The sequence below is a fragment of the Enoplosus armatus genome, chromosome 8, assembly GCF_043641665.1.
Source record: "Enoplosus armatus isolate fEnoArm2 chromosome 8, fEnoArm2.hap1, whole genome shotgun sequence".
Taxonomy (NCBI): Eukaryota; Metazoa; Chordata; class Actinopteri; order Centrarchiformes; family Enoplosidae; genus Enoplosus; species Enoplosus armatus.
In genome coordinates this window covers 19,829,073-19,847,433 of record NC_092187.1, presented here as the reverse complement: position 1 = coordinate 19,847,433, position 18,361 = coordinate 19,829,073, and the positions used below count along the sequence as shown (strand labels likewise).

General features: G+C 39.2%; 1 protein-coding gene across 1 annotated transcript in view; it reads right to left on the bottom strand.

The window, feature by feature from the left end:
* The window catches only part of camta1a (calmodulin binding transcription activator 1a), a 265,794-nt gene that overhangs the window by 240,110 nt on the left and 7,323 nt on the right, over positions 1 to 18,361 (bottom strand). Inside the window, exon 3 of the mRNA XM_070910084.1 lies at positions 11,944 to 12,047. Within this exon, the coding sequence (XP_070766185.1) occupies positions 11,944 to 12,047 (104 nt within the window). The remainder of the gene's footprint in view (positions 1 to 11,943; positions 12,048 to 18,361) is intronic.

The window sequence follows — 18,361 nt, the reverse complement described above, 5'->3', positions numbered from 1 at the left end:
AACAACAATCTCCCATACGTCACTGTGTAAAGCTACAACTATTCTGATCGACAAACTGTCTCAAAAAACTGGAAGCAGGACATTCAATTATGCCAAAGGAAACCCCACAGTATAAAGAGTAGAGATAAAAGGTTGAAAAAGACAACTCAAACTAATGTCACTGGTCAGGAAAGGTACTAAAAGCCACAGCTAAGCACATGCGAATCCGAGTGCTGTGTCAGACACATTGGCTATCTGTAATGTACATTCATTCAAGTAAGTTTCAGGTTCAGTGCTTTACAAGCTCTGAAATATAGGGGATTAAACAAGCTGCATATCTTGAAGTACTGCACTGGAGGTATTGAATGGAAAAATCACGTCAGTGTTATTTTTTTAATAAAAACTCTCTAATTAGAAGGTTCATATCATCTTTTTAAAGTTGTTTCTAATTATTACCCACGTTGCTCTCAATATAACAAAAGTACCAGCACCAACCATATACTAATATCTGTGCTATTACCACTAGTACCACTTCGTAGTACCTGCTACTGAGTAGCTCACTATCAACTCCCCTGCAGCAACTCCAAAAAACTTTACCTGCCAGAAGTATTTTTCAAACAAGCTGCACAGATCACTCACAAAAGATAGAAAAATGCACGAGTACAAAATATAATCAAAGGAGAGAGCCGAGCAATAAAATAAACACCTCAATCTGCTGTCACTCATCATTGCAGTGTCCACTTTCTTCAAAGTTTACTATAATTCATTCTGCAAAACTGTTTTGTCCTCAACTTTTATTAGATATACGCTTATTCGGGAAATCATTTCTCTGTAGGATTTGAGAGACTGCTGCAAACAAGAAAACTTAGAGACGTTCGGGTGACTAGAGCCTAACAGAAGAAGAGCACAACGTGGATTTCTGTTCCATGTAGGGCTTCAAAGACGAAAGGATCATTGAAAAATGACAGAATAAATAACCTATAACTTTAAACAGCCGTTAGAAGACAAACCTACTGAGAGCTTCCTTATTTTGCGACTTTATCTGTGCTAAAAAGATTTTTAAGAACTTGATCAGTCCTGGATCTGGGACCTGTGGGATGGATCATTATGTCCTTGTCAGCTTTATTTTTCAAATTCAGCCAGTTTTATTGATGTGTAAACATCTCGAAGAGAAAAGGGACTTCACATACTGCCCAGATGAACAAAGGGCTCAAGGACATCCAACCAAAAGGACATCTGAATCCTGCTGGACCAGGATCCTACGAGCTGCCTGAATGGGCAGCTTTGATAAGAAAAAAACAATGAACTTATAGCAAATAACCTTTGATACTGTGATTCACTGAATTACAAATATACTGTATACCCCAAAAGGTCAGGGCGACCTATGCCAGAGTAATGTTATAAAGTGAAATATATATTTTAACCATACCATTGATAAAAAAAAGGCAAACCCTTATAGTTCAAATAAAGTGCAGACAAATGTATAATAAAAATACTGTTTTAAAAGTGTTTTAAAAGGTTATTGATTTTGTATTTCAATTTGGTTCCTGCAGTATAACAATTACAAAAGAGGATATCTTTGATCTGCAGTGACATTTCGAGAATTAAGACTTGACTCAAATTCTCACTTGAATATCTCTGCATCTCTGATTTAATGCGAACACCTTGTTAGGTACTCACCCTTGCCTCTAGATGAAATAGCCAGGTTTTACACAAGACAAAATGACAGCCCAGTCAGCTATGCATCCACAGTCGTGTCAACCTGCCAAATGCTCAGGTTCCTCGTCTGCACATTTTATAAATACTTAATACATACAGTAGGAGAGCTAAAGATAAAACAGGTAAGATGGACTGTGTGTGGCTCCATTAAACAAGTTTCCCCAAAACTGGGAGGAACTGCTACAATCAGCTTAACCGCCTCTTTGGTGTAGCAAAAAAAAAGATTATTAAAGACATTAAAGCATGGATAAAAGCAAGAAAATGCTTGCATTATAAGGCCGTCCCTGCTGCTTGCAAACAAGGTCAATGATAGCCCTAGTTCTACTTCCCCGCCTTTGACAATGAGAGAGGGTTTAATCAGATGAAGGCCTAATGCAGCAGGGCTATAGAGGCACTGCCATGCCTGGAGCTGTCCATCAGATAGAAAAGGGCATGATGGGCTGGGATCCAAACAGGCCCACAGAGAATCCCAGCCTGCTGTTGTTGCTGGCTCCTCATTCTCAAGGACCTTTAGAGATCAAAGACCAACACACAACAAGAGAGACAGCAAGAGAGAGACGGAGATAGAGAGAGATGGACCAAAGACAGTGAGGAGGGTAAGCAGGAAGGATGCCATGAATCAGATGAACCCATGTGGCCTTCCAGTGATTACCCAAACGCCAAGCCTCCTACTGATTCCAAAGAACAGTCAAAGGGATTTCCTGGAGAACGTCTGTGAAACATCCATTCTGAGTCAGGGCAGCCTCCTCCATCCGGTGCCAGATGAAGTATCTTCCGACCTCAACTCCTTCCTAACATGTTATATTTTGTAGTGTGGAAATGATGTGCTCCTTTGATACTCTAAAAAAAGATCCTCTTTCCTCTATGGAATAGTTGAAGTAGCCTCTCTCCCCTGCTTTCACTCTCTTAACAAAAATAAAAAGATACATGGTGTTCTTCTGCCGGCCAGCACTGTTGTTTAACCTTGGTGAAATACAAAATGGGACAAGCAGTAGAGCCGAACAAATACTGAGCTACATGAAGCGTTACGAAACAACTTAGAACATCTAAAAATGGACAACAAAAATATAACAGAAAGGGCAGGCTTCCCAAATATGAACTCAGCCCAGGCTCAGCCCAGTAAAGGCACAACTTTATTGGAGATTTCCACGAGGAGTTCAGCCAAGATGGTATTTGTTCAGATGGATTTACTCCATCAAAACTATCTAGAAGGAATGTGGTGTGCTTAAAATGTATATCCAATCTGTGAACTTGTTTTCTGATATTTTGGATATTGGATATTCTTGAACATCTTACCGAGGTTCGGTATCTCAGTTTTTGCCAGATAACTTAATTAACATTTCCTCAAAACGTAGTCCGTTTGGCATTACGTTTCCTTCAAAATGCTTTCTAATCTTAAGGCAGAACATTTTCCGAAGGCTGGAAGATCAGCTGAATTTCAGACTAAACTAGAATACAGTTTGTAATGTCAAAACAAACAGCTGTAGATAACACGTCTTAAGTGTGGCTCAATTTTAATATTGTAGACTTGACTGGATTGATCATTATTACTATTACTCTTCATATGTACAATTAGAGGATACAAAAGATCCAGTGATGAACATGGGCAACACAATGTGTGTGTGATGTGGGGTATTTTTACACATTTCTGCAAACCTAAATGTGTGATGTCAGTGTTTACAAACACAGAATTATAGCTGCTGCTTTAGTCCCAGTAAGAGGCTCTTTTGGAGCAAAGCTGCTTTTTTCTGCCCTGGTAGCAAGAAGTGTGAAGAGATGTTTGACTGAGGAGGAAGAGGTACAAAGCTCCTAAGTAGAGAAAATACCAATAGAGAGTCTGGAGAGGAGTCAGTGTCATCTATTATTTCAAAAATGAATGTAGAAACATACAAGACTCAATAGATTTTATGAAGGGGCAAATTCAGGTGGATATGCATTTAGTCACAATTCACCTGCAGATCACCTGTTTATTTCTATTGCAAACACAACCACTACAATGCCATCTATTGTGTCTAGGTCACTTAACATTATTTATATTGCTGCTTTTTTATACTGTAGTCTGGCGTACAAAGGCTACTTTACCTGAGATACACTGCAGAACATCAAGCTGTGTCTTACGTTTCTCTCACATCGTTTTTTTTAAGATATGATGTCAGCCTGAAAAACTTGATTGTACAGGCAGCGGTCCCAAAGCATTAAGCACACTCACTGAACAATATAGCACTGGTCATGAACAATATGTTATCTGAAGTAATATGCATAATTCAGAGTAGAGTAATTTTATAGCTTACCAGTTGCAGCGGTGGCCTTCTTGTAAGCTGCAATCTCCTGACACCCTTCTGACAGAATGCCACTTTTTTTGTATTCCACAGGGTACAACCGACAAGGGTGAAGCTGGCATTAATTTTGTTTGCAATCTCTTTCCATGCATCTTTTTTGTCTACTCTTGTCACTGTGGCACTAAATTTCCCTTTCATTATATGTTTTCTCTGATGTACCTCCACTGTGAGCAGCGGATTTTCCTCCAAGCTCCAATTTGGTTTTCTTTTTGTTTCCATTTTGGCCAATTTTCCTATAATTTCTTCTCTATTTAAACAGTTAGAGCCTGCTTGTTGTTAATTTCATATCTGTTAATTGCTGCTGGACATTAAAAAAATCATACAAATTATATTTTTTATACAATATAGGCTGAGTCTGAATATCATATTATCTGAGAAATTGAAGAACCTTATTTTAAGAATGAACAAGGTTAGTGCAGCAGACAGCTAAACAGATCTCCTAAATCCAAAAGAGAAGTTAAGATACTTTCCTAGATTAAGAAAGTTTATATATTGTACATGAATGCCACTGAATCGACTTCTCAAAGAACATTGTCCCCCTAAAAATGTTATCGTAACGGACAAGCTCTCCACCTGGTGAAGACATGTTAACAGTAGTAGTGGAAAAACATACTAAACTGTATACAAAGATTCAGTTTAAAAAAATGCATCATTTTGCAAATATGCACTTAAAAGTTCCAGGAGTCCACTTATATCATGGAAGTGAATATGATAATGCAAACTCCTGCCATTCAATCCCACTCAAGGATGGCAGAACAGAGGTATTCACTCATATGATCATCTACTGTGTATGGAACAATATAACAGTTTATTGAAGCAAAGGCGCACACATCAAATGCAGAACTCATTTTCCTTTATCTAGTAAATAAAGTTAAACTCCATTACAAAATGGTTCCGCACAGAAAAATCCTGACCCAGCAATTCAGAGAAAAAGGTAGAAATCTTTCCGTCTGAACCTGAATAGCTTTGCAGCTCAGTGAACACATGAGGGAAAAGGGAAAGAGACAGAAGATAAGAGTAAAGGAGGGAAACCAGAGGAAGAGGGAGCTGGAAAGAAATCGAAGACACAAGCTGGGTTCAATTTAGAGGCTTCCCACAGGAGGTGGAGTGACCTGTATCTGCTACAATAGAGGTCATGCAATTTTTAGTGGATACCCCTGTCTTCAGAGGATACTGAGGACCCCTGCCTTGATGTGCACATCCAGAGGAAAAAGCAAAGGGCCCCTGTAGCATGCAGGACCCCCTGCATGACCTGACTGGTGGGTTCTTATTACAACTGCCTCACTACACCGTAGCCTCACAATTGACACTTCACAGTAAGCTACAACACTAGCAATCACCAAAGCTATCAAGCTCACAGGAAGTTACTATGAAGTCAGCCATCCAAAGAAACTCTACCAATTCCTTATCTTCATGTCTCCTACTTTCACCAGCCAAATGATGAAAAAGGCACCATGAAATATATTTTTTAAACTGTAATTGAGTGGAAACTACAGTAAGATGAAAGTATATGGTCGCTCCACACAGACTCAACACACAGACATAAATTAGCCCGAATGCTTCTATTAAAAACACTTTGAAAAGAAATAGTGAAAAGTTGTCACCGCAACACTGTGGCTGAATAACTGTGCTCTCTGAGCAGCCAGAATAAATTGTGCAGGCATTTTGCCATCTAAACCTCAACTGAGTAGTTCAATGAAGAGCTGATATAAATAAACTCTGAACCTTGGTTAAAAAACATCCCCACAGGATGCCCTGCTCCTACTCTATTCATTGACATGTTCTCAGAGCCTGTTATTGAAGAAACATTGTGTGTGCACCTGACACAGAATATAAAAAAGAATCCCAACAACAACAAACAAACAGATAGATGGACAAACATGACCTTTCATTTCCACTGATTGCCCCAGAGAAGCTAATGAACATTTCTGTAAACATTTGCAATTGGTGAAAGTCATTTTAATTACTCCCCATAGAGAACGCCATGCATGGCAAGGAGCTCAAATGAAGATAAACATTTAATCAAGCATGACCTTGTGTTCGATTAGGTGAATTCACTCAGCACTGATGTCTATAAACACAACACTGACAGGTCAGGTTTGGCAGCATAATGACGGGAATGTATCAGAACTGGTAATGAAGAGTCCAATACCTGATAATTTGACCAGGCCAGTCAGATCTCTCTAATTCCAGTCATTTTAATCCAGAGGAGAAAGCTTTTATCCAGCCAGTGTTTTAATGAGGTCAGGATTTTCCAAAAGGGATGCTTCAACTTTTGCACCAGGAGGAGTCTAAGGCCTGCAGTACTCTCCACACAAAATCTAATTTGTTTTGTTTGTGAGGGCTGAGCTGGTGTTGAATACAGTGCTGTGAATAAATACAGGCATACTTGATACAACTTCAGGTCTGTCTATTTAATAAAACACACACCAAATGGAAGCGGTTGCTCAGGGTTTCCTGTAGTGTTTTGTAGTGGAGGCGCTCCCCGCCTCGCCTGGAATAAAGAGCACCTCAGCTAATAAGAGGAGAAATTATTTTATTTTTATAAAATATAATATTAAGCTTACTAAGCCTCAGGGAGACCGAGCAGCAAAGGCCACGTATTTAATGAGTGAGGCAACTGCTAAACTGTCGTCTAGTAACTACATTAATAGCAGGATTAGTTGCGTTACAATCTGTCTGATTCAGCTCAGCATTGTACATCAAATCTGCAGGGTTTAATCAGAGCAGCACTTTGCTGTTTAGCTTAAAGTTCTTATTGACCAGCTGGATTTGTATCATCAATGGGTGTGATCAGACGGATCAGAAACTCTGTTGCAAATCACAGTTTGAGGAGACATGCTCAGAGAACAAGAAGCTGGAAACACGTGGCCCAAAGGACTTGTATCATTAGATTGAGAAAAGCATAAATCTCAATGGTTTTGGCATTACATTCAAATAGACTAGAGATACAATGGGGCATTGGAATTGTATTAATAGTCAAGAATGACCCTTTCATCTCTGTTAGACACACGTGATATGCAGAGCTGTTTTTTGTGTTATCCTTTCATACTTTAAATTAAAATATTTTAGTTAAAAAAATACTGAAAAAGAGTTATCATGTTTTCAAAGAACAGATGAAAGAATAAGAAAATATTCATTTCCCCCCCATAACTGTATTCAAGAGAGTGCATTTTTGTGTAAAATCATAACAGCAGGATCCAAGATAATACAGTGGCATGGAACGAGTTAACACAAATTATGTTTTAGTCAGGGATAAGGAGTGAATGATTACACCACACTGCATCCAATTGTGCTTGTCATTATAGCACCTATCTTATAGTGTTACTGACAGTCTCTCAGGTTTATCCGATCTCCTTTAATTCCATTTGTTGGGGTTTTTGATCGCTGCTTCCCTGCCTATAACACCCGCTGCCCGGTGAGTCCACTAAGTGTTTCTACTGGTGCTCCTGCTCTGTCCTGAGCGGCAGCATATTGCATGTAGGCGCCATGCTGTGCTGCTGCTGGCGGTGGCGTGAGGCAGAGAGGATTATTCCTGACGACAGGGGCATTAAATGTGTAGCAGGCCGGTGGAGGCCTGAGCTGATGCTCTCTTGTCTGTTTTGGTTCAGCACCAGTTCAGAAGCAGTCCCTTCTAAGCTGAGTGGGAGCTCACAGTACTCAGAGCGTTGTGCCGTTCATTAAAGGCGGAGGGTGTCACACCAGCTTAGGCCCAGTGTCCTCCCTCAACCAGGGCTTCATGCTGTACTCCTCTGCCTCTGCTTTTTAAGACTGAGTGACTAGGAATATAGTCACTTATGCAAATGTTCTCTGTTTGTCAATGCTTTATGTCACACATTTGAGCCACTTGTTAGTCAGCAAGGTTTACGTCTACAAGGGGGCTAACACTGAGGTGTCTAATCCAGCATGTTGTGGTAGCGAAAATATAGCTCACTCTTGCTCTCAGGACTCCAGTAGCAAGTCATAAATGCTGTCATTCAAACTCTATGTCCATAATAGCTGCTACAGAAGTACATAGTTAAGGGGCAAACTCAAAAGGAGTAGCAGAAAAGTCAAGCCTAAATAAAATCAACTACTTTCTTTGACTGGTAGTTTCCCAACGGATGATACACTTGCTTTGGATCATATAATAATACACAGCCTGAATCAGAGCTCTAAAGTGCAAGAAGTCCATCTCGAAAATAGCACTGGTAAAATTGCAATTCTCCAGCACATCCTGGAGTCCTGCAACCTTCATGCCAGCGTAACCAAACATCAGGCTGACTCCGTTTGATCTTGAAAGGGATATAAGCCTAAAGCCGTTCCTGCGTGAGATGTCCTTCTTTAAAAAGATTCTAATCTCAACCGAAATGTCTAGCAAGATAGAGGTCATCGGGCCAGAGCACCGAGCAGACAATAGCACTTGGCTGCAGACCTGAGAGGAATTCTGTGAGGATTTGTTCCTATGTGTCTCACCTGAGAGACGTGGGGACATCAATGGCTGAAAGAGCAGCTACACAAACAAGTATTTAGATTTTGCTGTGCACACTTATCCACTATCATCTTGGGATATCATCTTGTCTCATTTTAATAGATAGAAATCACAGAAATGTCACTGATTATTTCCACAAATATTTCTTTATTCCAATCATGTCCTCCTTTTGTGTTTCTCTAAATAATACCTTATTTTTTCTCTGTAAAAAAACACTGCCAGGTACTTCTCTCCCATTGATAATTTGAAGGCTGATAGCAGATCCGTACCTTGCACGCTGCTCATGATTCAATGATGAGAGCACCATTCAACCTTCTAAACTCCCTTCCCCTCCCTTGCATTTTGATTCGATTGGTTTATCTAATTTTCCAGTAAATGCTTGAAATGTATTCCTGCACACCTTCTTCTCATGAAACTACACAGGGGAATCATGAGAATGAGATAGAAATGAATAGTGCTGCATTAGCTTCACTTCACCTCACCAGCAATACGGTAGCCCCCACTCATTCTCCTTCCAGATTAAAGTTTCCAAGCAGCAAGTTGTATCCTCAATCATTTCCACCAAAAGTAAAATGAAGTGTGTACCCCTTCATGAATGAAACCAAAACAGAATCATCCCAGATTTTGACATGGTGTAAATAATGTACAACTGCAAAAAGTGGGTAGCAGGGGGAAGGAACGACACACACTTTGTGAATATTCCTTCATACAGCACGTGTGACTTTCAATTGACGTCATTAAATGTCTTGTTTTGTCGGACCAACACTCCAGAACCCAAAGATAACCACTTTACTAAAATGTAAGACAAGGAAAAGCAGCAAATTCTCACATTTCAGAAGCTGGATCCAGAGAATGTTTGGCATTTGTGCTTGAAAAATAACTTAAACAATTAATCGATTATCGAAATAGTAGCAGATTAATTGAACCAACTAATTGTTGCAGCTCTAAATATCCCACACAGTTCAAATTAACTAACTGATATGTCTGCTGCAGAGTCCATGTTATATTATCTGATACCAACAACAGTTTACAAATATAAAGTAGCCAAACTCTATGGGCAAAATATATAAAATCAAATAAACATTAGCAGCTCTAACCTTCCAGACTACTGAGATTCCTTAAACGTAAAAAGTGGGAAATTTGTGCATTAGGCATGCTGAGCTAGTGCCAGAAATATGCACAGAATTGATGAGGTGTCACTTTCACTAAGAGTCACACAATTGCACCGACAAGAGCCTCTCTGATCCCTCCCTTCCTGCCTGTCTGCCACCAATGAGGCACAAACACTCTGATTTGCATGGTCTGCACAAAAAAAGGAACGTCCTTGATTTTAGGAAAGGTTGCCTTGCTCTCTTCAACCCTGGAAAACACTATTGGCATGCATACCACAACACCACTGGAACCGTCTTTTTTGCTCATTTTTTCCACTATCCTATCAGCCCACCAAACATCCACAAATCTGCAGCCTAGTAAAAAAAAAACACAACTTGGTGATTTTTCCTGAAATATGTCTCTTATGATTACATTTGGTAATAAATGACAAGACATGCTAACAACTGTAGCCGACAGCATTTATACCAACCAAATGCATAGACTTACATTTTGAGATCAATTTCAAAGCCATGTTAATTAATTTAGACTGCTAGCAACACAATGCAGGTCAGACAGGGCAAACAAGTTACAACATCAGCCAATTAGAAACACACAAGAATTATACATGTTTTTCATTACTCGGGCAGGGCTAGTGAGCAAAGCCATGACAGATGGAGACTTGGATGGAGACTGCAAGTGATGTACAGTAACTCAGTGAATTTCTTGCTGTATTAATCATAAGTCATTTTGTCTACTTCTACAGATCCACGTCTTTACCACTGATAAATAAATTATTTCATCTATTTTCTAAAATATGTTGACTACACAAAGTCGGTGTATAAATAATATTCAACTGTCAATGACAGATTGTCTTTTTGAGTATCCTGTTCCTTAGAAACGAGCCTGTCTGGTGCCTTATCATCTGGTTGTTTTTCAGTCAATTAACTTTCATCACTGCAGATGACTATATTTATATGGTCACAATGTGTTAATCAAAAGCATGGATGGTTGATTTTTGCATATTGGTTTTAAGATTTATCATGGTGAGTATTTAGGTCTAATTACCACCAGTTATTCTCAGAAAATAAGACCCAGTTTTTCTTCTTTCAATAGTGGAAATGAAAGTGATAAATTGTCCCCCAACATCTCCCCTGAGAAAAAAAAGCAGGTTGGCAAACGTGTTCTGAGGCAAATGAAGCAACATACAGTAAGTCCCTGTTAGGGAAATACAGTATAACATGTATACATCTGAGAGCAGATCAGGTACTATGTGTATATATGGATCATGAAATGATGTGTGTCTACATGCCTGAGGTAGATTAAGATTTAAGCAGCAGTAACAAATTCTGCAGTTCACCTTTCCAGGAGAACATATTTTTGACATATTGATGTTTGTAACTTCACAAACATCAAACGAGACAACATTTCTTAAATGATTAAGTGCAGAAAGAGAGAAAATGTAAAGTGGCGAGTTATCTTCCCTAACGTGATGCAAATATGAAATGCGAAACACCTTGAGTTTTCACAGCACCGATGTTAAACACTCTTTACGTATACATTGAGAGCCCTTCATAATGCCTGCTAAATACAGCAGCAGTGAAGTTTTTTGAATAAGACTCAAAGTGCAATTGACAGGAAGCTTCGATTTTTGTCAAACAGGGTTTCCTTGCAGAATGAGCACTGGCAAATCCAGAGTAAGCATGAACTACAAGAGGAGATGGACATTTTACAACTGCCTCAGTTTGAACGTGAAGATAGAGGGAGAGGTGGTTTTGTTAACCTTGTGGTTTATTCTTATAATCGACCAGAAGAACATACTGTATCACGATGAAAGGCCAGGATATCCATGCAAAGCCCAGTGGCAATGAATTCTCTGTGTTAGGGAAAAAAATATCAGAGGAAACTTTGGGTCGATACTAAGACAATCAATTTGAAAATCATTTCACTTAAATTATTGCAAAGGTGCTCAGAGTTGCACATGCAATAAATAATAAATGTAAAATATAATGAGAAATATAGATAGTAAAAAAAATTGTAAATCCTGTAAAACCTTTTATGCAGTTAAAACAAACATGTTGAATTGTCCAATTGCTGTAATCTGAAGGGGGAACACCAGAGAATTAACTAAACGTAAAATATCTAAATGCAGTTAATATGCTAGCAGTTAGAATAGTGGTGGATCAGGGAACCTAATGGAAAGGTGTTATGTTGTTTTGAAGGGATAACATGTCTTACAAACCTGTCTGAAAAAGGCCTGAAAGAAAAAACGTGTCTTCCAGTCGGATACCTTTGTAAAGAGATGGACTGAGTAGAAAGTGGTATGATAAGGAGCGGTGGCCTTACCTCATTAGTGTTCCACCGGTGTCTCTCCTTTGGCAGCGAGGTGCATTTTGGTAGACATTCAAGCAGCTTCTTGGGCAGGTATATTTTCAAATGTCCATGTTCATCTACAACAAGAGCAAGACAAAACAGAATATTTAGCACAGGCTTCATACCTTACTGACTTGCTCGTCTCCCTCTTTATCAGTCTATCAGTCTCTCTGCAGCAAAACGCTGACAGTAAAACAACTATCCCCAACTGAATTAGGAAATTAATTTAAGAATAGAGAATTGCATACATTTTATTTTGTGCTCAGCTAAATTATTTTACTGTGAAATGCGTTCTATCAGGGGAGTTCACCGGAAATTTTTCACTGTCAACTTGTAAAGGCTGTGTCTATTCATTATTTAGACACAATAAACACCCTTGAGTGATTTTGTAGTGTATGGGGATTTAGTATAGAAATCTGTGTGCTGCACGCCAGAATGTGGTATATTATTCAGGGAAATAATTACAATTACTGGCCAGACCCAACGCTTACATCATAATGTATGTCATTCAGTCTAGAATTTACATTTCACAACCAGTTCACAAGCATTATAAAACAGTAAGGTTTAAAGACACCCTCATGCATGGATGCATTCAAATGTTCATCTCATCCCCTTGCTTTCTTTTTGCTCAAATATGCAGATGGCTTAAGTGTGAACAAATTATATTTGTTTAGGGAGACAAAAACATGTTGAATTTATAATATCATGAAAAATCCTATTATAGTCTTGGGGTGTTTTTTTTTATCAGAACATGAGATGCAGGCTTATGTGGCAATAATTTTAGTAATTTACATACAAAATGAGGATATTCTAAGCAAGGATCTTATCATTAACAATGAGTTTAAATGTGAACAAGCAGGGATTGTCAATCATAGTGAAATGACAGATGAACCTTAATAGAGTTGTAGACAAAGCTACAGTAGTAGTCAAAAATAAAGTAATATCAGGTGCATCAACGTCTAAAAAGCCAGAGTAGAAAAGGTGTATGGTTCATTACAAAGGGTGGATAGAGACTTATGTAAGACATTGAGGAAATATTTCAACAACCATATCGTGTCAAGTCAGCAATATGAGCTTGACTTGTCTCTGTAGTTGCCACTAAAGTTTTGGTTATTCCTGTCCCTATTCACACAGACTGTGAGTATCAAATCTTTTGTATATACAGGTCTAATGCATTTACAAACTAACAATGCAAATCTCGGATGTAAAGTTAGTTAATCCAGGTAATCTTCCAGTATGTGCAAATGAATCTATTATTCAGTTTGCACTTATTTGCAATGCAATTTAGCTTGAAAATACATTACAAATAGAACACAACATTATTTCACATTTATATAACTGTAGGTTAGGATATTGGGGAAGAAATGGGCAAGTAAAGGGACAGACAGAGAAAAGCCTGACTATGAGTGCTGACTATTAGTCCCTGGGGTAGCTGATATCAGTGGTTGACTAGGAGAAAACAGAGGAAAAAGTTCAACCAAAGCAAAATACCACTTTAAAGCCAATGCAAATAAGCCAGTATAGTGCACTTGATTACGGGGATATAACAAGAGTGTGTGTAGCTTGCTGTACATCACAGCAAGAACAGAGTGCTACTGCCCAGAAACCGCCATATGGAAAATTCAATAGGAATGAACACAGTAGGTCCACAGAGATAAAGCTCGCTTGAAGCCTCTGAGTGTAATGCGTAGGGTGGAACATCATCACTCCCAGAGGAACGCAGGAGTAGGTCTGTAGTATTTGCCATTTCCATCTGTACCTATAATTCTGCATGTAGACTCTGTTTTATATGAGCTGCACAGGTATCTGTAATCATTTGCTTCGCCCAATTAAGAATCACATACAGCATCTGCTCCCAGGTACCTCCAGAGCAGTTTCACTGTCAGAACTGGAGAACACGCTGCAACTGAATGATCAGAGAGGTACAGAAGAAAAAAGGAAGTTGTTTTTATGTGTAGACGCATTTTCATCCAGCATTAACTTAAAATAAGCAAGAAGCCGTAGTCTAGCTTTAATGCAGTGGCACATATTTGTTATCTTTCACTAAAAGCGTCAAGAAAGCAAGGGCCTTCAATATTGAAGCCCTCTCACAAATAGAAAATTACACTGGATCCACACTAGGATACAGCACGGGTCAGTACAAAGTCTTGGCCATCTCCCATCCTACAAAATGTGCTCTGAAGATTTGCTGTTTGCAACCGACAGACAGCAGTAGCAGCAGATACATATGGCAAATCTGTCTCTGCACAGATTATTCAGGATTCAGTGCTGCCCTCTGGCACACCCTCCTATGACACCATCGAGACAGAGCTGTATTGGAATATGTCTCAAGTATGTTGAGGATTTTCTCACCGAGAGAGTCGAGATAGAAATCTAACGTAGGAGGATATGTCCGCTCAATCTGCCAGCAGGCTAAAACACTAGGATGGGATGAGAATACACAGCGTAAAGGATCTTGACAAATGCAATAAAATCCCTCACTTGGTTTTAATAATTTCACAACCTTATAATTACACCGGCCATTGCACAACATGATTTGTGCAAAGTATTGTTGGCTCTACAACTCTCTGTAGACCCTGAGCTATGCAAAACGCATCTCAGTTCAGTATGCTGTACACATGAAAAGGTGACATAACTGCAACATTCATTTTGCTTTGAAATGCCAGTCTTGTATTTGTCAGCTAGCAACCCCCCCAAGCAAAACAGAGCAACCTATGTAAACCCTGCAGGACTAACAAGATGTTAACTGGGTGCCGCTTAATCCCTTAACCTTACATGGATGCTTCTGAAATCAGGTTACCGCCGATTTCTGGGGATTGATCAGATTACTGATGTGCATGTAAACATACTGAATGTGAAAAGACACAACTCTGTTATATAAGAGCTCAATATATATTCAGATGTTATTTTTACAGCAGACAGTTGCTACATAGAAGAATAATGTCCATTAATTACATACTGGATAAATCCCTGTTTTAAACATATGTTTAAAAAAAACTTTTATAATCTACAGCATCATTTTTAATTGGTTCAGTACTTTTATATTATTAAGTTTTACTATGCAATATATATATTTACATGAAGATATAAAGATAGTAGAACTTTTACAAAAGGCATTTCTTCACCTGACCAGCATACACTAATGCTAGCAAGCCAATTAAAGTCATGAGCATTTCGCATTCAAAGCTCTATGTTGTTGAAATATGGTCACAGTCTCTCCTTTCTGTTCCTGAGTTATGGTGTCGAACAATGGCCAAAAGCGTTTTTCCAGATCATTATGTCACAGTGAAGTTGACCTTTGACCCTTGAAATGTCATCACTTTGTAGCTGTATCCCATTACACATCTGTGTGAGATTTTGTCATAATTACCGCATCAATTCTTGAGTTATGGCCCAAAACGTGTTGGTCAAGGTCATTTTGAGGTCACGGTGACCTTTGACCTTTGAGCCAAAGGTGTTATTAATTCGTTGTCTGACCAACTGTGAAATATGGTCACCAATTCTTAGTTAGTAGAGTTAAAACCAAATCATGATGGCTCCAGCCACGGCTATCGTTGGCGACTATGGGCTTAAAGTGCTTCTTACTGTCAGTATGTGATGGTGTTCACATTTAGGGTGAACAACAATGTAGAATGCACAGCCTTTTGTATCCTTAGTGTCCCTTTTATAAGACAGTGCTGCAGGACAATGATCCCAAACATACAGACAAGGCAACCAAGTTGTTTTTATGGCCAAACTGTGTCAGTCACGTCTCCTCAGTCCAACTGAGCATGTGTTTCACTTGCTGGAGACCAGACTGACAGCAATAGGGCCTCAAAACAAGCAAGAAATGAATATGGCTGCAGTACAGGCCTGGCAGAGCATCACCAGGGAACACGCCAAGTGTCTGTTGATGTCTATGGATCATGGATTTCAGACGGTCACTGAGTGCAAAGGATTTGCAACCAAATATTTAATATTACACTATAAATCACAGTATATATCTACTGATCTAAGCTACTGATAAAATATGTATTAAGATGTCTGCATTTTAACAACATATCTACGTGTTGTAATTTTTCAATATCATAATTAATCCAACTATACTGAAATGCTGCTCTGGTGTTTGCAGCATCACCAGTGAAATGGACAAAGCACTTAGTGTTGCATTTATTTGACATATTTTTGCTGTGACATAATCATTATTTATTCAAGACAGGCTGGTGTGGATGTTAATTGTCACTGCTAAATTAACACTAAACTATGTGCAGGAAAAAAGTAAAGATGGCAAACCAGGAAGCCGTCCAGCCTGTCCACTCATATACACATGGTCATATACACTAGAGGCCTTTTAACAGCATATATATATTAAAATCAGATTATACAGAGGGCCACTGTGTTCAAGGTTTTATCTATCTCAGATATGGATGACTGTATTTCTTTGAAGAACAGGCTAACTACTGTCATGTTTCAAACAGAGCACTGTGCTTTGTGCTGTTAAATAAACCATGGGTTTTAGATGTGGCTCTTACTTTTCAGATGTTCAGCGTCGGCCTTCTCTAATCTGGGAGTCCTTGTCTAACTTGAGAGGGGCCTTGTTTTTACACAAGAACGTTTCTTACGAGGATCTCAAAACACACAAAGGTGAATTCCACATAACTGTTGTTGAGTGCTGAGGTTTCTTTTCCACAGCATTACGCTTTTGTTCTTTCAGCTGCTATTTATCTACACTAATAATATTTCAGCTGCTGTATGTCTACTGTTCCTTCCACCGGGCATTTCCACAGATGTGAAGGAGGAACTGTAAGCGTTCCAACAAAGTATTGCTTACTAATTAAAGATCTGTCCACTGTGGCATGGAAATCCACATATATTGTACTTTGTGCATCAGCTGAAAACAGCCCCTAGGGGAATAGCTTGGATGCCAGATTTGGAATAGGTTTACAGAATATAGACAAGCTCTTCCTAATCAAATTGTCTGATTTGATCAGTGCATAAACAACAAATTTCCCACATAAATTTGGCTTTGAAAATGTAAATCTAGCTTTTTTTTGTTAACCAGAAGCTGATAAAAACCTGAAAGGAACTGCACTTCTTTGCATTTCCTGTGGTCTCCCCTGTAAGCTTTAATATTTATTTTGGAGTCTAAGCAGGAGGCTTAATGACTGCTTGTACATTAGCCAAGAAAGGGATACACAGAAAACTACTATTTGGTTGTAAAACACTAAAGTGCAAGACAGGCTGATACCAGAGCTTGTTACATGAGAGGATGTGCTGAGCTGAGCTGGCACGCTGGAGCCAATTACATTCTAGGTCTTGATGAGCGAGTTCACATACAAAAGGCTAAACAGGGAGAGGAGATCTGTTCAACACACAGGCTACAGGTCTGCAGCTTTCATGTTGCCATCACTGGCCATTTGTGTGCTGAACAGAGGGAGCCTGCACATGCACCTCCATAATTCACATCACCCTCTGTCGAACGGGTATACAGATATATATTTCTATGTGTTGATGTTTGGATTATCACTGATCCTGGCTGCTAAGCAAACACTTGGGCCAAATTTAAGGGTATCTGTCATGCTAGCTTGCTCCGGCCCCACCCTAGAGACGAGAGCGAGGGTCATGAGACTGGAAAGGCTGACAAAAACAAATCTTTAATCAATATCCAAGCCCTGAACGCAAAACCCTCTCTCTTCCGTCTCTGTCTCAGAGCGCTCTGGGAGTGACAGTTTTTCTTTTTAATCTGTGCCCACATTGTGGAGAAATTGCAAGCTAATGTTTTGGCTATAGATCATTCAACAAATCGCTGCTGGCGGTGCATATCCAAAGTAACAGTTTGAACGCAAACATTTTCCACAACAGCTCAGTGGCTAATATGGCTTAAGGATGTGAAGACCGGTGTAACAGTTTGTAGCTACACCTGCAACACGAAGGGGGTGAATAACAGAAGAACAAACAGTCCAGTGGATAAACATTTGACTCTCATCTCTGTCCAGTAAGAAGCACTGTTGAACTGAATTAGGCCTATGGCAATGTCTGTTATCATTACATTGGATGACAGCCATCCACTGGGCTGGATCAAAAATGCCCCTAAGTGTTTAGCTCCAAAATTAGCCCTGTTAGCCAAATGAGAGCTCAGACGCATTTCATCAACTAGGGTGAGAAATTTCAAGATACCCCAAACTAAAATAAATTCCTTCATCTGCACATAAACTGTAGCCAAGCAATAAGTTATCAATGGCAGGGAATGAGACCGTATATAGATAACACAAGTTAAATAGCAAATCTCAACATGCAAAGGACGGCTTGCTATGATGCAGAGTCTTGCATCAAACTTCTGCCCTAATAATGGTCACAAGTGCATCACTTTGGTCACTATGGTGACTAAATTTCAACTGAAGGGAACTCAGTT